At 46.6% G+C, this 23,549-nt stretch overlaps 1 protein-coding gene and 1 pseudogene across 1 annotated transcript in view; one reads left to right on the top strand and one right to left on the bottom strand.

Annotated features, from left to right (window-relative positions):
• Positions 1-451: 451 nt before the first annotated feature.
• The window catches only part of LOC149336645 (ATP-dependent RNA helicase DHX30-like), a 61,874-nt gene continuing 38,776 nt past the window's right edge, over positions 452-23,549 (bottom strand). Inside the window, exons 12-18 of the mRNA XM_089553036.1 lie at positions 21,653-21,957; positions 14,484-14,692; positions 12,950-13,043; positions 11,096-11,249; positions 9,569-9,776; positions 3,675-3,867; positions 452-730 (exon numbers count right to left, since the gene is read on the bottom strand). Of these exons, the coding sequence (XP_089409162.1) occupies positions 452-730; positions 3,675-3,867; positions 9,569-9,776; positions 11,096-11,249; positions 12,950-13,043; positions 14,484-14,692; positions 21,653-21,957 (1,442 nt within the window). The remainder of the gene's footprint in view (positions 731-3,674; positions 3,868-9,568; positions 9,777-11,095; positions 11,250-12,949; positions 13,044-14,483; positions 14,693-21,652; positions 21,958-23,549) is intronic.
• LOC149336646 (uncharacterized) lies at positions 16,109-21,354 on the top strand (annotated as a pseudogene).

Consider the following 23,549-nt stretch of genomic DNA (forward strand, 5'->3'; position numbering starts at 1 on the left):
TACTTGCAGGCAAAGACAATGCTTTGCTCAACGCAGCGACGACATCGCAAAACGTTATTATGAAAAAAACTCGTATACATGTTGAATGGCTGGAACAGCAAATGGAACATAATGATCACTCCATTCACACAATACCTGAGACGACCGAACACAAGCTTCAAATCTCTTTTTTTTACATTTTTACAAACAGGCAGCGAGCATTAATGTGCAGGTAACACTTGTAACAAATAGTGCCCACAGAAATCACTATATTTTGACCCCCTGAGCAAAAACGAAATTCAACATGGCTGTTAAACTTGCTGGAAATGGTCAGGACAGAGAGGAAAACATACAACAAATGTTTCATTGGTAGTGAACATACAAACGCAATAGCCGCAGAGCTAAAAAAAAACAGGGTTATTCACACCACAGGGTAAAGTCAGTAAAGTCTGCCTATTTGAGGCATTAACAGTCACTGACCCGACTGATGCTGCGAGAGAAGAGCAGCCGTGGCGTCCACAATCCGTGGCCACAGCTCGCACCGCAGGAAGGTCTCCTCGGCGCAGCGCTCAATGTTCTCATCGAGGGACAGATGCAAGTCCAGCATATAGTCCAGCATCCGACGCCAGCGCCAGAGGAGGTCCGCGTCACGCTTTGAACACCGAAATGACAGCAGCTGCTGCTCATCAATTATCAGGCACGCTTTGTTCGATGCTGCTGGCGCCTGGGACGAGGCGTCGAAGATGTAGTCCTGGAAAACGGAGCCAAAGCATGTAGATTACTACAGCAGGGATGATACCTACGCTGTGTTTTGCTCTCAAAGCAGAAAGAAGCAAAAAAGAGACCGCAGGAAGTGCTTGAAAGGCTCCGACTGCAGGAAGTGCTTGAAAGGCTCCCGAGAGCTTTTGAACATTTAAGTGCCTAGCATTTAGGGTTAACAGCAGGCAACCAGCTTGTGGAGAAAGCACAGAGGACCCTCCTTTGAACCCTCTTAATTCATTACGAGGGTTTCAAATGGTCATACATAACTGTGCTTTTGAAATGACGGGAACAACACAAGACTGACGCAAACGCTCGTGCGCAAACTGTCAACGGAAGTTTATTGTGGTGTGCACACATATATACGCTTTTACAAGTAAAAAAAAAATACAGGTATCCCGAAAGACACAATTACAACAGCAACTTTGCTATCATATCAACAAGCATCAGTAGTATACTTGACCCAGTGGATCAGTTTTCCTTTGGTTTTACTTTCCTAAGAATTGCTTTTCTTTTTTTTGAAAAGCAAAACAGATGGGTCGCTCGCACAAGTCCCTTCTTTTCCAGATTCCGTGCAGTAAGCTTCCCACAGCTCCCTGATTAACTTATCTCTGGATTTCCGCAGAACCGTAGTCAGTTGGAAGTGAGGGTTGCATCTCTCGCACCTGGCACATTGTGCTGCCAGATTTCCAGGTGAATTAATCTGGCCACAGTTGCGGTTGTGCTGTCCAAGTCTCATTTCGACATCTGCCTGTCTGGCCCACATATGCTCGACCAGTTAAGCTAATCAAGCGAAACGTGGCACCTTCATGTTTCGAGCAGGCCATAAAAAAGGTCTTGCAGCCACAAAATGAAACGAAGCCTCAGCAACCAGGCAGCAAGACTGGAAAAAGTTGGTTATCCGAGACCCCTGCTTGTGTCAGAAGCAGAAAAAGTGCTTAAAAGATTTGTGAAAGGATCGGACCAAGTTAATCAAGGAGCTGTGGAAAGCTTACTGCATGGAATCGGGAAAACAGACTCGTGTAAGCGACCCATCTGTTTTGCTTTGCAAACAAGAAAAGCAATTCTTAGAAAAGTATTAACAAACTTAAAACTGATCCGCTGGAACGAAGTATACTACTGATGCTTGTTGATATGAAAGCAAAGTTACTGCTATAACTGTGTTTTTCAGGATATCTGTTTTTTTACTTGTAAAAGCGTATGTGTAGGCACACAGCAATAAACTTCAGCTGACAGTTCATGCACCAGTATTTGTGTCGTTCCTGTGTTGATCCTGTCATTTCAAAAGCGCGATTATGTGTGACCATTTAATTCCAAGATTCCAGTTTATCACAGATGATGCTCAGGTCAAATGAACATTCAGTGCATTAGAAAAGCTACCCTTAAAATTTTCGGCCTCCTTTGAGAGAGTGAATCATCAAAGAGTCAGCCGCAGTTCCGACTGTGAAGTGCTGCTCACATACAAAGCTGCCCGGTGAGGCCCCATTTTGTGACGCTGTAAGCGACCAGTCAGTTCGAAACCTGGATATGTCTCCAGCAGCTTCAACAGGGTAGTCCCCCCTGCTCCAAAGACCATTTCTAACAATTATAAGAATACATTTGATACTGGTGACATGTTTGAGAACCCGAAGCATTCCCACACTACATGGACAATGCTCTCGCACTGCACTGGCGGTGCTGCAGTACATAAGATGCAATGCTATTGTGCTGCATGTGCACTGCTGCCACAAACACCACAAACACAATACCAGAAATACCAACCTGCTCATAGACAAGCACAGCTGTTAGGCAGCAAGCACTCGTTGCTTTAGGCTTTACAGGACACAAATGGCTAAGGCTGTCATGCACTAAACAGTGCTGTAAAATGTCTATACAGTAGATTCCCGTTAAGACGAACTTGCTTAAGATGAACCCTTGGTTAAGATGAACAGTGGTGGTCATTTGTTTGGTTTCCCATAGAGTCAATGCAAAAAAAATCTGCTTAAGATGTACACTGCACACGTGCTAATTGGTTAAGATGAACTTTCACGACCAGCCGTGCCCAAGCCATGCAGCTTTACTCGACCATTCGAGCAGCATTTCAGCGGAAGGAAAGAAAAAAAAAGCTAAAACATTGAAAGCTTTTTTGCACCGCCGATGATCCATGCGACGCGGGGAGGCACAGAGACCTAACCACGTCTCCGTTGAAAGGGCGATTCTGTGAAAGCAGAACTGTCGCTGCTCCTCCCCTCTGCGGGCACTGAAAGATATCTTGGCAGGTTAAGTGATATGCCTACGCTTGTAGCAAGCAGACGATTTTCTCGACAGACACAAAAAAAAATGACAGACTGGGCAACACTCAACAGTGCCTGATGCACTGCACTAGTAGTGCAATAAATGCTTATGTTGCAATTATTTTTTTCCTAAAAGACTATTTCATGGCTTTGTTCACATATACAAAGTATTTGGACACACACTGCATGCTCGAACATCATTTTAAGAAGCACTCCTAATTAGATGAACTTCTGATAAGATGAACAGTCTTCATGGTCCCTTGGAGTTCGTCTTAAAGGGAGTCTACATTGTGTTAAGAGACAAAAAGGTTCTCAACACTAAGAGTTTATTTAAAACATTTTCATCCTTCGGGAACATAAAGACACAGAACTAACCTGTGTGGAACTAAGTGGAATGTCTTTCTCATAATATAAACTGCGCTTCCTTTTTTTTTTTGCATTTCTCACATTTTGCACATGTATATAAAATGCTCCACACAGAGGTTTGCCACATTTCATGAGCCTGAAGCTGCGTGCAAAGAGCACGTGATCAAGGTGAGCCGCTCTCAGAGGATGATCCAGCATAAATGCACCTCCAGATCCGGACAACATGCAAGGCCAAAACAGATGTTTTGAGTCCCACATCACCCAACAAAAAGAAGAGGGCAACATCGCCTGACCCACCTCGACAATGTGGACGCCCTGGCCGGCAAACAGCAGCAGGTGCAGGGAGCTGACCATGCTGCAGTCGTACATGGTGATGAGCTGGTGCTTGGAGGGCTGCAGGGCACTGTGGTACACCAGCCAGGGGTGCTCGTACACCGGCGGCACCCGGTGCAGCAGGGACTCCTCCGATATGGTGGCCCGCTTCTGGTCTCTGCACCAGTCCAACCACCACAGGGTGCAAAAGAAGCGATGCACCAGAGAAAAAAATGCGCATCAATTGTGCATGCATGGTGTGCATCATCATAATTATCCCCATCATCATCATCAGCAGCAGCAGCCTGACTACGCCCCCTGCAGAGAAAAAGCCTCTCCCATGTCTCTCCAACTAACCCTGTCCTTCGCCAGATGTGCCCACCGTATTCCCGCATAATTCTTTATCTCATCCACCCATCTAACTTTCTGCCATCCCCTGCGCTACGCTTACCTTCTCTTGGAATCGACTCCGTTACCCATCATCATCATCATCAGCCTGACTACGCCCACTGCAGAACAAAGGCCTCTCCCATGTCTCTCCAACTAACCCTGTCCTTGGCCAGTTACGGCCACCGTATCCACGCAAACTTCTTAATCTCCTCCGCCCATCTATCTTTCTGCCGCCCCCTGCTACGCTTGCCTTCTCTTGGGATCCACTCCATTACCCTTAATGACCATGGGTTATCTTGCCTTCGCATTATATGTCCTGCCCAAGCCCATTTCTTCCGCTTGATTTCAACTAGGATATCATTAACCCGCGTTTGTTCCTTCACCCACTCCGCCCACTTGAATTCTCTTAACGTCACACCTATCGTTTTTCTTTCCATAGCTCGCTGTGTTGTTCTTAACTTCAGCTGAACCCTCTTTGTTAGCCTCCACGTTTCTGCCCCACAGGTGAGTACCGGTAAGATACACCTGTTGTGTACTTTTCTCTTGAGGGATATTGGTAAACTGCCATTCATGATCTGAGAGAACCTGCCATATGCGCTCCACCCCATTCTTATCCTTCTAGTTATTTCCCTCGCATGATCCAGATCAGCGGTCACTACCTGCCCTAAGTAAACATATTCGGTTTGGTTTGGTTTATGGGGTTTAACATCCCAAAGGGACTCAGGCTATGAGAGACGCCGTATTGAAGGCCTCCAGAAATTTTGACCTCCTGGGGTTCTTTAACGAGCGCTGATATTGCACAGTACACAGGCCTCTAGAATTTCACCTCCATCGAAATTCGGCTGCCGCGGCCGGGATCAAACCCGCGTATTTCGTGTCAGCAGCCAAGCACCATAACCACTGAGTCACCGCAGCGGCATGTAGACATATTCCCGTACTGGTCAAATGTTTAGGGGAATCCCGCAAGGTGGAGTAGATTTGTAATAGAGTAATTATTCATTGGCATCCACCCGAGCACAGCCATGTGGCTACAGAGGAAAGCTATACAGCTTTCTCAGAAACTTTGTAGTTAAAGAAAAATTCGTCCTGGTGCGGGGTTCGAACCCGGGACCACCGCTTCACCGGAGCAGTCGCTCTACCAATTAAGCTAACCGGGGCGCGTGTTCGCCAAATGCAGCCGGTACAGCCAGCGATGACAGCGCCGCCCACCGGCAGGTAGCAGCCGCATTAAGGCTGGTTATAAATATTCATTCAGAACGACAGCTTGACATCCCTGCTATGGCGCAGTGGATTAGAGGCTCGTTTTGCGTATGGAAGGTCGGCCGTTCGACTCCGCTCTCTGTACTGTAGTTTTATTGTTTTTTTTAAATTCATTTTTTTCAATTATTTCCCTTTTAGGTCGCAAATCGTGATGCTTAGTGGCATATAACGCCGTTTAAGAGGATTTATTATCCCTTTTAGGTAAGGCGCAGTGACAATCTTCAGTCACCGTGATCAATTCACCGTGGTTTCAAGCCTTGTGGCTGTACAGGCTGCAGTTGGCGAATACGCAACCGGGACGGCAAGCTTATGGTATGGATGGCAAGAACTAATAAAAATGTGCAGCTACACATCTAAACCAACAGCACGTATTAAACCAGCAGTAGAATTCAAGCTGATTTCTACGCCTGCTGTTGTAGCACTTGGCCCATTGAAGTTTTCTAGCTTATGGCTCACTATGAGGCACAACATATTTGAGGGATATGGATAATTACAACCAGTCGGGGTTCTTTAATGCGCACCGACGCCGCACACAGACCTTTAGCATTTCGCCTCCACCGAAATTTTTCTGTTCTACCAGTAGACTTAGGTTCTCAGATGACTACACCTACAGCCAGCCTCCTGCCATTCAGGTGGCTAACATTGACTGAGAAATGAATTCAAAAATGCAGTTTTTCAACACTCTGAGGATTTCGAAGCAAAAGCTTCACTACACCATGCAAAGCCCAGGTCACGGACCGGAGGACCGTGACCTTCAAGCGAGCCAGAGGTCAGACCAAGAAGCAGCCGTGGTTTACCGTAAAAACCCGCATATAATACGAACCCGAATATAATACAAGGTGAAGTTTTAGAGACGCGAAATGGGAAAAAAAAAGTTTTACCCGCATATAATACGAGTGACGAAAGCTTAGAGAAGACATTTATTCAAATCGCATCCCGCACTTCAATCACTTTCTTCTTCAGTAGCGCTTTCTTCGGACATTTCTATGTCCGACAAATCATCCCAAATGTACTCATCTTCCGTGCCATCGAGGGTGTTCCGAGATGCCGCACTTCTTAAGCCCGCTTCAGCCGCCCGGTTGGCATCACTGCAGGCTCACCTGAGCGCATCCACTCTGTGTAGCACCGCTTGACTGCGTCCTTGAACGGTTTGTTTACACAACCATCAAGGGGCCGCGAAAGCTTCGTCGCGTTCCACTGCACGTGAAAAGGGCTTCTTTCTGTCGTGGCCTTCCACGAATGCTTCCTTCGACGACACCAAACTGCCTCCCGGCCGCACCGTTGCCGATGTTCTCCACAGCTAAAATCACTTTTCGCTCAAAAGCAGCTGAGTACTGGTTTCGAGACCCTGACATCGTGCTCCCCAAAACAATATCCACTTCACGAAGCATGCCTTACATGCGAGCACATGCGTTGTCAACAGGGACTCAGCTCACCGCAACCCCCCGGCGCACCCAACAAATCAACAAAGAAACGACGTCGTGACCAACGCTTGTCGTGACGTCGTTTGTCGAGAGTAACGAAGCCAAGCCGTAGCCACGCGCCAATAGCAAAGCCAAGCCGTAGCCACGCCGCAAGAACGAAACCAAAACTTCGAGCACCTTCGAAAACTTTTGTTCGGATCCGCAAATAGTACGAGGCGGAAATTTAGGACACTATTTACGGAAAAAAAACCTCGCATTATATGCGGGTTTTTACGGTAAGTATGGTGTCCTACCAAATGGCACCAAAGTCAAGATCAAAGGAAAGGAACTGAAAGGAGGGGATGACTGTGTGTCGATTCACATGACAACACAGCCTGCCTTAGTGGCAGGGTGGGCGCGGTGCCTATCCAGTGTTCAGAACACACTCAGCGTTACAGACGCCATGCCATGTATAGTTGGCCGATACGCCTTAGCTTTCGCTCTCTAACCAGGTTCAAGAGTAGTTGAACCAAAGCTAGTTTCTGTATCCTTTTTGCAAGAAGGAGTGCAAACTATTGACATTTTGAGTCTGTGTACACTAGATTCTCATTTATACGAATCTAGATTGTTCCAGCAATGCAACAGGCAGTAAAGCCAAAACATTTCAAATGTTCAAATGAGCATTGGAGAAATACCTAAATCTAAGTTCGCAACTTTTATCTGACATTCACTGCATGGGCATTATGAGGTAGGTTAGTTGGTAAGAACTTTACTAAGTCACTTAACTCTTTCCCTACCATGGGGGAAATGACCATTTTCTGAAGGCTTCAGTACATTTCTTTTTCCGGCAAAACTATTGCATTCAATATTGATTGCAATACCCAAAAACAGAGCTGAATGAAGGTGCTCTCTATAAATATACGTTTAAACAACAAATTCCATGTTGCAACAAAAAAATTTATTTCCTAAAAACGAGATTTTAGAAAAAAATTCAACAAAACTTGCAAAAACACGCTTGTATTTAAAAAGAAAAAAATGTTAAAAATTTTCTGAAATATGCAAAATGTTTGTTTCTCTATTGGCCACTCTGCAAAAAAAAATCATTTCTATGTTGAATAGTATTGTTGCTACAAAACTAACTGGAAACCCTATAGTTGTGCATCGGAGCACGGCCGCCTGTGTTTCAGGCTGGTTTCCATCATCACTGATGTGAAAACTGAATCATCTTCAGCACCTTGCAGCTCGTTGTTGCACAAGACGTCGATTAGATCACTCGCAGACGAAACGGAGTCCTGAGATTTGCTATGTCTTAGAGCGCGTGCCGCGCCAGCGGAGGCTGACAAGCGTCTTCGATGGTACCGCATCCTCTGAGTGCGTTCAAAAAATGCTGTTTTGTAGCGGTAAAAAAAACTATATCGGAAACAAAACTTCAGTTCTCCGGCTACAAGCCAGATGCGCATCGTGCCTGTAAGCAACGCGGAGGGCTCCGAAGTCGAGCGGCGAAGGCGTCACCTGCGGGCAACATGGCGAGCAATGAGCGCAGGTCCGCGTCTTCATTTCTTCGCAGCGCGTTAGGAAGTGACCCCTCACGGGACAAAAGAAAACTACATCGGAAACAAAACTTTGCTTTCTGGCCTACAATCTACATCTGCAGCGTGGTCATTAGCAATGCAGAAGGTTCTGAAATCAGGGAATGAAATGATCGTTAGCCCGCTAACGATGCTCAATGGGCGCGGTAGGGAAAGAGTTAAGTGGATATGGTAAGGTGGATCAGGTGAGCACGGGAAAGGGGGAAGGAGATGAGCAGGACGGTGACAGGCCCTCAGGTCACTCTAGATGACCGGACACTGTTTAGCCGCGGCGACTTTTGAGGCCCAGCCCAAGATGCAGAGCTGTAGCTCTGGCTGTGAGCTGCACAGAGCTGCCTCCTGCGATTCTAGCCTTGAAAGGGGTTTCAGTTTGTTAGGGCAAGTTTGGTAAGTGTGCTTAAAATCTGCTCTGGTGCTTGGGCATAACTAACAGGTTGGAGATTTGTCCCCCCATGTATGAGGGAGAGTATAGGAAAGGGGATGGCATGGTGGCGGTTTCTAATCGTCGCCATACCACCTGTTTGGTTTTGGTCAGGGAAGGGTGAGGATGGGGGTATATTTGGCGGGAGTTTCTATAATGCTGAGTATTGTCGTGATAGGTGAGGGGGGGGAAGGGCATAGTTGACAAGAGCTCAGGCTTGCTTGTGGGCTTTACGAGCTTAAAGGGCAACTGCAGCACTTTTCTGAGAATTTCGCGATATTCAAGGAACCAAATCTATGTAGGCTGTAGGTAAAGCATGCCAAGTGTTTTTGCACTAGCATTTAAAATAGTAACGTAATAGACGATTGAATTTTGCGCTTCTCCTCAATGCACCAGAGGAATGCAGCAAAACTCAGCGTGACGTCACGGAAGGTATGGTTTCAAATTACCGCTGTCGTCAGCCACACCCTGCCCTGACGCGTTAGATGCTGCCAAACAACTCTCGGCAGGGTTCGCCTTCGATGGCGTTGGTTTTTTTCCTTCACAGCAGGAGTTCGTGCGTTGGAAATGTACCGATCCCTTCGATGACGTCATCATGCGCCCCCCCCCACTTGGCGTTGTGCGCTGCGGAGAAGCTTGAAGGGCGTCCGGATTTTAATCAGCGATTACCTCACTATTTCAAGTGCTAGCCCAAAAAGACTTTGCATGCTTTACCTGCAAGTTTTACACATTCCACCCTCTTAAGCTCATTGATTTCTGAAACCTATGCAGTTTCCCTTTAACTAAAAAACAAAGTCTCGTCAAAGGACCACTTACAGGCAGGCAAATTGGACGCTGTTCTGGATCTTGCCCTTGAGCACACGCAGCACGTTGGGGTAGAGTCCAGCAGTTAGTGCCGCCAGCGTGAGCTCGCAACGATCCGAGCGGCTGTTGACTGCGAGGCCCCACTCCTTCTCGCCGGCAACAGGCGAGGGGTCCACACGCATGCACCGGATCAGCTGGCTCACAAATTCCACGCACTGCCCTGCAGGAAAGGGGGTGAGTGTCAAACTCAAGCCAAGTATTCATTTACATCAGATCGACGGGGGTACGACCAGACGAAAAGTGAAACCTATTTTGCTCGAAAGTAGCCCGGGCCCTCTTGTACACGGCAAACACAATGGGTCAGCTCAACTTGGCTGCAGTGGCTGCCCAAGTTCAGCAAAGTTCCACGGCACAAAACGTGCAGCGCCAGTTCAGGCAGTTCAAGTGCAGCTCGGCAGTGGCTGCTTCCAGAACGAATAGTAGAGCAGGCCTAGTCTCCTACTAGCCTTGGCGTCGCCACCAAATAGCAGACAGCTGCGTGCCACTGACATCCACGGCCGCCGAAATCTCGGACCACATGAAGAATTTGCAAACAGCACATCAGAATGAGAGTTGCCGCTTCCCGCCATTGGTAACCATAGCTTTCCCGAGTCACTCGGGTAAGCTCAGGCTAGTTCGGAGCACAAGACAAGATGACAAGATTCTTGCTCAAGGTTGGTACGTCTGGAGCAGTGCTTTCACACTAAAATGAGTATACGTGAAACTGGAGGTCACCTTCGAGCACACCTGCCATTCACCTCGTGAGCTGGTTTCACAGCGTTAACACTGCCAGCAAGTGCCCATGACCGAGCTGCAGAACAGCCTCCGCCGCGCTGAGAAAGTGATCAAAGAACGCTGTTAGGAGAAGTGCCACCTGCAGGGGCACGGTGCACAATTCAATATATCAATTCACAGATGAAACTGCATTCCTATATACAGCCCGATTTTTCTATATTTTTACACAGGATTTTCAAGATAATCTGTGTTAAATATGATCACTAATTCAAAATATCCATGCCTGATGCATCCAGGCTCAACGGTACAGCTTGGTTTTGGGTGGAAAAACAGCGCGAAAGGGACGGAAGACAAAGATGAAGGAAACCACACGGACAAGCGCTCATCCGTGTGGTTTCCTTCATCTTTGTCTTCCGTCCCTTTCGCGCTGTTTTTCCACCCAAAATCAACGTATACCAACTCACCCAACTTTCCGCGGCGGCTAGAATTTCTTTGGAGGAGAAATTCCAGAGGCCCGTGTACTGTGCGATGTCAGTGCACGTTAAAGAACCCCAGGTGGTCGAAATTTCCGGAGCCCTCCACTACGGCGTCTCTCATAGCCTGAGTCACTTTGGGATGCTAAACCCCATAAACCAAACCTAAACCAAACCAAACCTGGTGTGCACCATGTTAAACCGTGTCCACGTCATTGAGCATGACCAGTCAATGACCAGTCAATGACCAGTCAAGTGCCAGTCAATGAGCATGCACGACCAGTCAACCTACCTTTGCTCAGTTCAAGGCAGAAGGCATTGAGGCCGTTGCGCCGACAGAACGACTGCTGGTCGTTGGGGTCGTCTTCCAGGCCGTTCCAACGGCTGAAGATTTGAGAGAGGGCCACGTGGTCACTGCGCTGCGTCTGCTCGTAGCCTGCTTTCACCTGAGAGCGCCACGCAATAAATTGTCACATTCATGGCACAAAACATTTCCACCCCAATTCTCACTTTTTCCTACGCTTCACTCTCTCAGTTATGCAACATGTGAGATTCAGAGATATCTCATCCTTGCAGGCCAAGTCCCGGAGCAACACAACATGAGAAAATAACAAAAGCATAATAAGCAAATTGTAAGAACACACAAGACCAAGACAAAAACAAAACAGGAGACAAAGCAAACCCAGTTTACAAAGACAGCACAACAAAAAAAAACATTATAAAAGTCACAAGAGCAACCGAGAAACGTTACAACACACCGTGTTCATTTTAAAGCGGCTGGATGCCAACCGAAACATCTAGCAAGATTGAGGGTGTGCCAATATTCGAAATTTCGAATATGAATCAAATATCTTTGTTATTCAGACCATATTTGATTCAGGAAACTGATATGGTGGCGTGTTGTAAAATCGAGGTGAGCGTAACTGCAGCAAAACGCACCACAACCCCGGTTTGTATATCGTAAAGATGTCAACAACAGGCATTTTTATGACAGACATTGTGCCAACCCATTCAGCACAGCACGTAGAGGCTTTACAGCATGGGAGCATGGGCATCACCATATTTAGTCCCGTGACCATGCCGCCATCACTGGTCTTCGGGCCTTCTTGTTTCGACGACGTAAAGAATTACAGCCCTCTTGAACGCAGCCACGACTGATTGCCGAACGCTTACCGGACATGAAGTACTCGTGACAATTGACGAAAAAGGACAGTAAAAACTGATAACGAGGCCGGCAATCAAGTCAAATGCTCCATACAAAGACAAAGAGAAACCATGTGTGAGCGGCGTTAGCTTTTCAATCAGCTACTGACACTCCCCAGAAGTGCTGCTGTTCTAAGTGGCGGTGCCACCGTGACTGGAACAGCGGCCCTTCCATCAACTATGAACACTCCCATTAGCATCGAGTGCTCATAAAAGCAAGAAAAAAAATCTGAAAATCCTTCTGAACAGCGTGCACAATGGCAGAGTGACAATGGGTAGAGCCGCAGAGCAAAACATAAAATGTTAGCACACAGCAGAGTCCCTGATATCTCGTTTGTCTTAGCTTCATTGATGGTGCCATGCTTTGGATTTGATTGAAAGTCAACTCGCCCTCCACCAACTTCGCATTTTCAAATTAAAAAAAAAAATAGGTTAACTTAAAATCGTGTAAATACAGTATATACATTAGCAAGGGCAATATACAATATAACAGTCCTGAAAGCATGTGCTGAGGCAACGATCCCAATAATCGATGCAAGCTTACTAGCACATAGCTGGTGCGAATGTGTTTTATGTTTTACAGATTTTGCCATCATCCAAGCTCTAGCACACTTATCACTGTTTGCACCATGGGGAAATGCGAAAATAAGTGTGTCCACCGGTCGTAAAATTCATCAGAAAAGTGCTTCCATGTTTTTCACAGTCGTTAAGGGACTGAACATTTCTGACACCCAAGGTTCCTGCTCTACCAAGACATTCTGGGTGCTTAAAACTCATTTTCCTGACACTTCAAACAACATATGCATACCCCAAACAAAAATAACCAAATTTTCAGGCTTCTTTACTAAATTTTTGTATTTACTATCTTTACACTTGACACTGTCTTTAATTCCCTCATAAAGGAGTCAGACTTAAAAATAAAATACACAATCATGAACCATACCTGTTTTGCCTTGGAAGTCTTCTGAGTGTCCTTGTCGAAAAGCTTAGCAGACTCTGACAGGATAGCAGCGATGGCAACTACGGGGTCCAGGCAGCTAAAGCAAGTGCATAGAATAAAGACAGCTCATACACTAGTTGAAAGCATAACAACAGGAAAAAGAACACTAAACAAGGCATAGAGTGTAATTCAATAAATGTAATGAGGGCAAAAACATCACTCCAAGAAATACAAAAATATGCTGATAATATCGAATAGAAACGAGTAGTACCTCAAACATACACTTATATGGCGCACTTTTAAAGGAGCGTAGACACTTCACTCTTGGGTGCGTATTTTCTTGTTTGTAGTGATGCGTAAGGCATTATTATACAAGAATCACCATGTGGAATTCTCCTATGGAATGGGGTCGGCATGAGAAGTGTTTTGACAGGCACTCCAACTCAACATGACAGCAACAGAACTGCATGCACAGTGCACACCAAAAGGTTAAAGCACACCAGGTGACAAGTGACGTACGGTGATGGTAGATGCCCAAAGAAACGGATGCACACATTTATGACAGAACCGAAGTGTCTGTTCAAATGAACTGGGTATCAACTAGATCTGACTGACAGCCACAAACAGTACTGCTGTTTCATTCAGCTTTATGATGCTTAAGTGACTGAGGCTTACCACGCACCAAGCACAGGGATAAGAGTGCTAAAAGCACACAAGCTTTCAAAAATTGTTGCCTGTTTAAGGGGGGACATGGGTCTTAGAGCATTTTTTTTTATTTACAGAGCAAATGCAATGAAACAGCACAGACTTATTCAGTTTTTTTCTGCTGATTTCAAATATGCAATTTGTTTATTTCTAAACCAATTAGTTCCTGACATAATAATATATATCATGCCATTGTCTGCTCAAACAATAGAAAAAAAATGGGCCACCAGAAATTTCATTTTAATACGTGGGTAGATACTTCAATGTGTGAGGAATGCAACGCTGGAAGCAGTTTTCAGTTTTTTGTCTGTGTGGACAAATCGGCTTAATAGTTAGTTTCATGTGTGCCATGTGTTTTCTGGCACTGTATGTCTGGTTAACTCCCTTGAAAACTAACTATTAAGCCCATTTGTCCACATGGACAAAAAACTGAAAACTGCTTCCACCATTGCATTCATTACTCACACATTGTAGTATCTACCCACATATTAAAATGAAATTTCTGGTGGCCCATTTTTTTCTATTGTTTGAGCAGACAATGGCATGATATATATTAATATCTCAGGAACTAATTGGCCTAGAAATAAACAAATTGCATATTTGAAATCACCGGAAAAAAACTGAATAAGTCTGTGCTGTTTCATTGCATTTGGTCTGTAAATAAAAAAAAATGCTCTAAGACCCATGTCCCCCCTTAAGACATGCCCTTCTTTGCAGGGAACACATGACCTGCGACCAATCTACGACTGCAGAGCAAGCCGGGGTCGGATGTGTGGTGAAAATGACAGGAAACAGGAAACAAGAGCCGGATGCAAGAATGAGGCTCACGCACCCGAAGAGAGCAGAGTAGATGATGGCCTTTGCCAGCTGCGGAGCCGTCGCGAAGTGGATGACATAGTGACCCAAGTCGGTCAGCTCTTCATTGGCATCCATCATGCCCATTCCCTGAAGGTCCTTGATGGCCTTTTCGATCCGCTCCGGTGCGGGCGGGTCTGGGGCCAGCACAAGGATGTCCTTCACATTCCTCGCGGGGCAGAACAGCTGCACAAAAACACACACAACAGAAATTCAGGGGGCACCTTGATGATCTAAAGTGCACGAGTGCATGGGCAACTAACTTGGACTGGCTAGTCGTGACTAATTCAAAGAGTATCAAGAGTTTTTACTGTGCACGCGCTTCAATGGGGGTGGAGTTAGGGAATTGAGAAACTTCATCACAATGAGGGATTCACTACATGAAGGTTAGTTACATCCAGGTTTGACTGTATAACAAAGAAATCATTTTAAAAACAACTATTTGTGAGTTATTTGTGAGGCAGAAAAAATTTTCCTGCTCTTAAAGTAGCTGATGGCGAGGCTACATACTCGCCAGGAAGTGTGTTCTGCGAACGCTCTCCAATAATAGTGCACACTTGAGTGACACCTCAGTAGTGCTATTTCGCTTCGCCAGAGTACACTTATTGCAAGTGACACTTCCCATTAGTGCACCTGACATGCTACTTGACGAGGATATTACATTGCAACATAACCCAAAAAACGTTGACACGTTGCCCTGAATTCAGCGTCAAATAGTAAGCTTTTACGTTGCAATCCTTTCTTTCCTCTATGCCTTTCCAGATTCTTGCATTTGCATTTAGAGGAACCTCCTTGCAACTTCTCAGACACCTTAGAGTGCTTTTGTCAGCCATTTCCCGGCCTTCAGGCCTTACCCTCCTTTGTAGCAAAGGCCCACACAGTAACCACACCACAGTAATGCTGCCACAGTAACTGAGTTAAGGGGGGAAGAGGGTCTTCAAAATAAATTTTTATAAATGAGTCACAACTATGAAATCTTCAGGGAACATGCATTTCTACGTGCTGATTCCAAATACGTAATTTAATTTTATGCACAAGTCGTTGTGCACTTATGCAATATGTTAGATAACTTTTGCCCTTAGCTTGAAAGAAATTCTACTGCAGGAAACTTGTTAGATTGCATGCCATTGGTTTCTCTTGACAGCAAGCTATGCAATAAGGGTAAAATTATCATCCTGCCTGTTATACAAGGCCAGTTATATGATTTTGAAATCCATCAGTTTCTTCCAGTTTGCGAAGTGGCAAATTCAAAACCCTGTAACTCGAACTTCTATGATAGGCACGATAATAATTTTGCCTTATTGCATAGTTTGATGTGAAGGCAAGCCCATGGCGTGCGTCCTAGCAAGTTTCATGCAGCAAAATTTATTGAAGGGTCTTGGCAAAAAGTTACCTAACATATCATATAAGTGTACAAGGACTTGTTTTACATAAAATTAAATTACATATTTGGAATCAGCGTGTAAAAATACACGTTTCTTGAAGTTTCCATTATTGTGACTTCATTAACAGAAACTTTTTTTTTTCTGAGACCAGCTTCCCCCCTTAAGGGGGGACACGGGTCTTAGAGGTGAAAAAATCGTCAAAAAGCGATTTTTTGAAAATGCTATTTTCGAAATCTGCTGCCAATTCCTCACCAGTCTGCAAAATTTTCATGCCTCTAGTATCAGTAGTTTTCGCGCAGTACCAATTTATATCGCCGATGTCGACTGAATCTGATCCGAAATTGACATCAAAATGGCACTTTTTCCGCGGCCCGCAGCTCCTATTCTATGCATGCTATCGGGGCCATCTTGGTCTCGTTTGAGAGAGCGGCCTTTCCTCTCCAATTTCCCGCCTCCGATGTCTCCGTCCGCTCATTGGTTCGAGAGAAAAAAAGCGCCAAAAAAAAGATGCGACGCGCAACCTCATTCGTTGCTGAAGGCACGTGACGCGTGTGCGCTAGCGGATTGGCTGAATCTGTCTTCGTCGTCTGCAAGACGCTCGCGGCCGCGGCACACCCGAGTGCCATTTTGTTTTTGTTGACATCGACGCTGTGCACGATGAATCGCAGTTCAGTAAAATTTCGCGCCAGACATCAGTTCGGGAAGAAGGTGAAGCGTTCGTTGAGCGAAAACTTCAAACCGCGCACCGCCTCACCGCACTGTGCCCAAGAAGAAGAGCTTCACGCGCCCAGTGACGGGGCCGCCGGCACTGCCGCGCTAGGCCTCACGGACCCGACACCCGCAAGCGATACCATCAGCGGCTGCGTACGCCACGACACGGTATTTTTACAACCATCTGAAGCAGAAGAACGCAAAAAAAAAAGCAGCGGAAATGGTAGATAAGCTTTCGGGAACGGCAGCAACAGATCGGAAGAAGGAGCTTCTTGCTGACAGCGACGACGCCGCGGTTCAACTGCACGACGGGACTTCGTTCACGATTGTGTGTTTGAATTCTGTGAACGCTCTGCTCGAGATCGCGAAGTGCAGATCCTGCTCTGGAGTTCTTAAAATAATGCGGGATGAACGTGAATATGGCCTTGCGGTCAAGCTGCACATTGTGTGTGAAGATTGCGGCGACTCGTCGTCGACATGGAGTTCGCCGCGCGTCGAAGGTACGCAAAAAGTGAATCCTTTCACCGTGAACGTCCTCGCCACGCGTGCGATGCTGGCCACTGGCAATCGCCAAACAGCATTAAAGGGACCATGAAAAGAATTAAAAGCCGCTTGCAAATGTTAGAAGTGATGCTCAGAAGCATTGACACCAAGTATGAATCTTCGGAACTGAGCCGGCAATTTATTATGAATTTTTAAAAATCGTGTTTTTTAAATTTCGCGGGCCGCTTGGTGTCTTCGTAGGGAGCAATTCTGAAACCAAAATCGGGAAAACAGACGTCACTAGTCCCATGACGTCGGCAGGCCACCACACGCTGTCATTCGCTAGAGCCGCGGCAGCTTCGACGTCACGGGCACACTTCCGGTAGCGGTGAACATCGTCTGCTCGAGCGGCCGCGCGACCCCCTCGGGCAAGCACGAGCGAGGGCATTGCCTTCGCGCATATGGTTTTAATTTACCTCTGCCGCCTCTTTCTATCGCGAGTTCGGGAGCCAAGAAAGCGCAGAGACCGGAGAGACGCTGCCGACACACGCTGCTCCTCGGGAGTGGGACAACCGGAAGTCGTAAACCGAACGTCAGCGAATGACGTGTTCATGGGCGGAGCCCAGTCCCGGAGCTGTTTTCTTTATTTTTGTATGGTACCCCGCGCGTACGAGTTGAGGGGGGAGAGGAGGAGCGTGATTTTTAATCTCCTATAACTTCGTTGTTATTGATGCTAGCTCAAAAATTCTTGCGCTGGAGTGACGAGTGATGAATTGCCTATCTTTACGTAATCTCAATAAATTTGTTTCACTGTCTCTTTAAATGATATTTTTTTCTTCAATGAATATCAGCGGTCGGGGTCTGCACACAAAAACGTGGCAGTCGCATCTGAAAAGCAAGCTGATGCCTGCTGCTAGTCGCGCGGCGCGAAAGCTAACCACGAAGTGCGCGCAGCCCGTTCGCGAACTTTACTCAATACTGAATGTGAGTAATCCCGGCAATATCGCCGTTTCTTACGACGGGTCGTGGATGACGCGCGGGCACACTTCCCGCATTGGCGTCGGGGCAGTAATTGAACTGTTCAGTGGCCTGGTGCTTGACTATGTCGTGCTGAGCAACTTCTGCGCCGGATGTGAGTCAGGTCCAAATGAAGATGACCCTTTGTATGAATCTTGGGCAGCCAGCCATGTGTGCCAAAAGAACACAACAAAAAAGGCAGGAGAGATGGAAGTGGAGGCCGCCCTGATCCTGTTCAAGAGATCCCTCGAGCGCCACAACCTGCGTTACACAACCGTACTTAGCGACGGTGACAGCAGGACCTACCTTGCATTGGAAGAAGAGAAGGTGTATGGGTATATACTAGGGGTGTGCGAATATTCGATAATTTCGAATATTCGATCGAATAGCACGGTATTCGATATTCGCTTCGAACCAAATTCTCGGTATTCGAAATTTCGAAGTATTCGCCTCGCGCGAATAGTGTTTCTGGGGCGCTTGCCCTCTTGCTTTATGTGGTTTCAGTTCCGAGTATTGCCGCATAGATGGCTTTTTTTTATCGCGCTTTCAACGCTCGGGGGTCAGTCAATACACGAATCACAACCAGGTCGGGGTGCGAACCCAGCTACAAACGAAATAAAGGTGAGGGCGACGCGCTCTTGCAGAAGATCCTGCGTTCTGGCCGTCTCCGAGCCTCCCCACTAAGGCTGCCATAAGCCGCGTCGCTGCCACCGTGTCCAGGCAGACGCAAAGAAGGAAGAGCACAGCCATCAGTCGTCTAAGCTTCAAAACAAGAAACCTCAGTTTACTGTTGTTGTTGTTGCGACTGAGCGAAGGATGAAAAGGAAAGTGCACGGGCCTGCCAACTGGCTCAAGCCGAGCCACCACCGCTGCCACGTGCAGATAGCGGAGAGTTCAAAGATAAGAGGAAAGAAAGAAAAAAGACGCGCGTCACACAACCCAACAACCGCGTCCGCCGCGGCGGACGCTGGCTGGAAAATCAGATAAGCACCGAAGCCTCTGGCTGGAAAATCAGATAAGCACCGAAGTCCTCTGGCTGGAAAATCAGATAAGCACGGAAGCCTGGCTGGAAAATCAGATAAGCACGGAAGCCTGGCTGGAAAATCAGATAAGCACGGAAGCCTGGCTGGAAAATCAGATAAGCACGGAAGCCCCGCTGCTCCACGACCTCTCGATTTTTTTCCGTTAGAGTTGCGGAAAAGATTACCAGATAGGACAGATGCGAAGATAAACACGCAGCCCTACCGCGCTATCGCTTCACCCAGTCAGGTGACGAATCATGTGTACGGAACACGAGTGACCGTTCTCGGCAGCTTTCAAGCAAGCCATCATATTACCGGCGGAGGCGCGAAAAATTCAGCGGCAGCGCGGGGATTCGATGTCGCCGAAGTGTATACTTACATCAGCCAATGGGAAGGGCGCCTTTAGCGTGCGATAACGCTAAGCTTATTGTGCACCCGTGGAGGATTACTGCCGTTAACGCTGGGCATCTACGACTGGCGTCTTTTCTTGCTATTCTGACTGCTTGCGCGTTGATGGAACGGAACGCCGCCGCCGTAATCAGGGCATTGAGCCATCTTCGGTGGTGTGCCGAACTCCGTCCGTCGCCGCAACTCGGGCACTCTGATACGTTGGAGGCTGAGAGCATTCTTGATGGAAGCGCTATGCTGAGTGCTGCTCAGAGGTACTACCAGGGACAATTTTGCCAGGACGCGCGAGCGGTGCGAATGACGTTTCGCTTGCGGCGCTAGAGTTTTGTACAGCCGCTTCCATTTTTGCTCGAGGGAATATATGCTAGTCTGGGAATGTAAAAATTGTTCTTCCAGTATAAATTGCCAGTAAAAATTGTTCTTCACTCTAGGTGTTAAAATTTTGAACTGTAGTTTTAAATAAAGCCTCAGTGCAGTGTGTAATGGCATCGTGTGTTGGGAAAATAAATGGTTTTGGAAATGCCTACTGTCACTCAGCCTCTTTTTAGTGCCAGAAGTACTATTCGAACTATTCGCTTCGAAATTATTCGAAGAAAATCGCTATTCGCTTCGAATTCGCTTCGAATCAAAAAACCACTATTCGCACACCCCTAGTATATACCCATAAGCAAAGAGGACTGCGTCAACCATGTGGAGAAACGCATGGGTACTGCTTTGCGGAATGCAGTAGCCAAGAACAAAGGCCCTGGCTCCAAAAGCCTCAGTGGAAGAGGCAACCTAACGGGAGACCTCATAAACAAAATGAGCTCCTATTATGGATGGGCTCTAAAAACCCACAAAGATGTAGATTCGATGCAGAGGGCGGTGATGGCGACATTTCATCACATCACGTCCAATGACGCAAAGAGCAACCACACATTTTGCCCAACGGGGCCGAACTCCTGGTGCAAGCAAAATGCAGCAAAAGCCAGGGGTGAGCCAGCACCAAAGCATCCCAGGAACCTGCCCCCCTATGTTTGTGAGGCCCTGCTTCCCATATGCCAACGCCTTTCAGACAAGAAGCTGCTGGAGCGATGCTTGCGTGGCAAAACGCAGAACAACAACGAGAGCCTGCATTCGATGATATGGGCACTTGCTCCGAAGCACACCCATGCCTCACTGTTTGCGGTGGAGGCTGCTGTAGCCGAAGCTGTAATAAAATTCAATGCTGGGAATGTGACGGCATCAACAACGATCCTCGGAGAGCTGGGCTTGAATCCAAGCAACGAGAGCGAAAAGCGCATGCTGGAGAAGGACCTGCGCAGGAGGAAGGCATCAGCACGCAAGCGTGCAGAGAGCGAGAGCACGCAACGGGCCCTAAAAAAGCGCCATGGTGGTGGCAAAAGCCAATCAGATTATATGCCTGGTGCCTATTAGCTCTTTTTGAATGTAAATATGTAAATATTTTCAGCTTTTCTTGATTAAATATTGTTCTGCTTGTTTTTTGCCATTTTCTCAAATCTGTGTTTTGTGTCAAGTTCGAAGTTTGCTCAAGGTGTATCTCTGCACCTAGAGCAGCTAGAGCTACAATTCTTTTTGCATTGTGCAGCTGGAAGCATAAGGCATGCAACGCTGGGAACAGATTTTTAATTTTCACCTTTCAAATTTTTTTATTTTCTTGTTTTTTTCTTCACTCTAATGACCATGTTGCAAGTACCAAGTTCATTAGGCTGCTAAATCTATATTATCAACTTAAACTGAAAACTGCTTCCAGCGTTGCATTCCTCACACATTGTAGTATCTATCCACATATTAAAATTAAATTTCTGGTGGCCCATTATTTTTCTATTGTTTCAGCAGACAATGGCATGATATATATTATCTCAGGAACTAATTGGCCTAGAAATAAACAAATTGCATATTTGAAATCAGCAGAAAAAACTGAATAAGTCTGTGCAGTTTCATTGCATTTGGTCTGTAAATAAAAAAAAATGCTCTAAGACCCATGTCCCCCCTTAATAGTGGCTGCGTTTGGGCGAGTTTTGTCCCCCCAAAACTAGACGGACAATCCCTTCAATACACCACACATTTAATGCACGAGACAACACGGGTGAAACAATGAGCAAAGCCAGTGCACACACCTTGCAGTCAAGGACCACCCTCGTGAGGTCGATCGCCTGCATCTCGGGCAGCGCAAACTGCTCTCGGGACGCCAGGTCAGCGCGCGTGTACAGGTGGAACGACTCTCCGGGTCGCAGCCGACCCGCCCGGCCCATCCGCTGGCGGGCGCTCGACTGGGACGTGGGGAAGGTGCCCAGCAGGCTGACACCGGTGGACGGGTCGAAGCGCTGCTCCCGCTGCAGCCCCGCGTCCACCACGTACACCACGTCGTCCACCGTGATGGAAGTCTCCGCCAGGTTGGTGCACAGGACCACCTTGCGCACGTCTGCCGACGGAATGCGGAAGAGGACGATGGCACACTGCTGCAGACCTTGGTTCCATCTGGTATACAAGAGCCGCGTGAAGAGTCTCTAATCCACATGAAAAAGGGCTGCAATAAAGTAGGCATTCTTAACCTGGTTCCTCTGGAGCCCTTGGGTTCCTTGGAGTTTGGATTATGGGGGGTTTAAACACTGGTCTTGAAAAAAAAATTTTTTTTAATGAAGTCACAGTTATGAAATCTTCAGGGAATATGTATTTTTGTGTGCCGATTCTAGATATGTCATTTAATTTCATGTAAAACAATTCCTTGAGCACTTATGCACCTTTTATGCTAGTATTTTGAGGAGAGTTTTGAAGAAAATTTGCTGTGGGAAACTCGCTGAAATGTATGCCATTGGGTTCTCTTGACACCAAGGAATACAATAAGGGTGAAATTGTCTTCCTGCCTATCATAGAACTTAAGTTATAGAGTTTTGAAGGTGTCGCTTCAGAAATAAGAAGGAAAGTGTGTATTCCTGTTTCTGAAGTGGCAGCTTCAGTACCCTATTAGTCGAGTTCTATGAGAGCCAGAATTATAATTTTACCCTTATTGTATTCCTTGGTGTCAAGAGAACCGAATGGCATACATTTCAGCGAGTTTCCTGCAGCAAATTTTCTTCAAAACTCTCCGCAAAATAGCATAAAAAGTGCATAAGTGCTCAAGGAATTGTTTTACATGAAATTAAATAACACCTAGAATCAGCGCACAAAAATACATGTATGTGCCCTGAAAATGTAATCACTATGACTAAATTAATAAAATTTTCTTTTCAAGACCAGTGTCCCCCCTTGACGTCCCAAAGCCATTCAGGCTATGAGGGACACCGTAGTGGAGGGCTGCGAAATAATTTCGACCACCTGGGGTTCTTTAACGTTCACTGACATTGCACAGCACACGAGCCCCTAGAGTTTCGCCTCCATCGAAATTCGACTGCCGCAGCCGGGATCGAACCCGCGTCTTTTGGGCCAGCAGCTGAGCACCATAACCACTGAGTCAACGCAGTGGCTCTGGTTTCTTGGAGTATTACAGCAAGTTTTTTTCATTATACAGCCAGTCATTAATACAGTAGACTATTCAAGATGAACTCGAAGGGACCCCTAAAATTTGTCCGTTGAATAAGAGGATCACCTTATTAGAAGATCTCCTAAACTGCCCAACAGTCTAGCCATGCTTAAAACGGAACTGAAAATTGCTTTTGAGAAAAGGAAATTGCACAGTAACTGTCTCGCTTATCTTGGTGGACACCCAAACCACACCATAAGGAAGGGATAAAGGAGCGAATGAAAGAAGAAAGGAAGACAGATGTGCAATAGTGGGGGGCTCCAAAACAATTTCAGCTACCTGGGGAGCTTTACTGCGCACTGACACTGCACAGCACACACGGGCACCTTATTGCCTTTCGCCAGCATCAAACGCGGCCATTGTGGCTGGGTAAATCTATTGATCAATTGTCTTTTCTTTTCTCTTGTGTCGGTCCTTCCGCGCTGTGGCTGTTACCTACCCTGTGAGTAGGTTTACAGAGTGTTTCCGTCTGCCGCAGGCCACGGTGATCTTTG

This window comes from Amblyomma mixtum, chromosome 7 (assembly GCF_055824585.1).
Source record: "Amblyomma mixtum isolate Tamu chromosome 7, ASM5582458v1, whole genome shotgun sequence".
Classification (NCBI taxonomy): Eukaryota; Metazoa; Arthropoda; class Arachnida; order Ixodida; family Ixodidae; genus Amblyomma; species Amblyomma mixtum.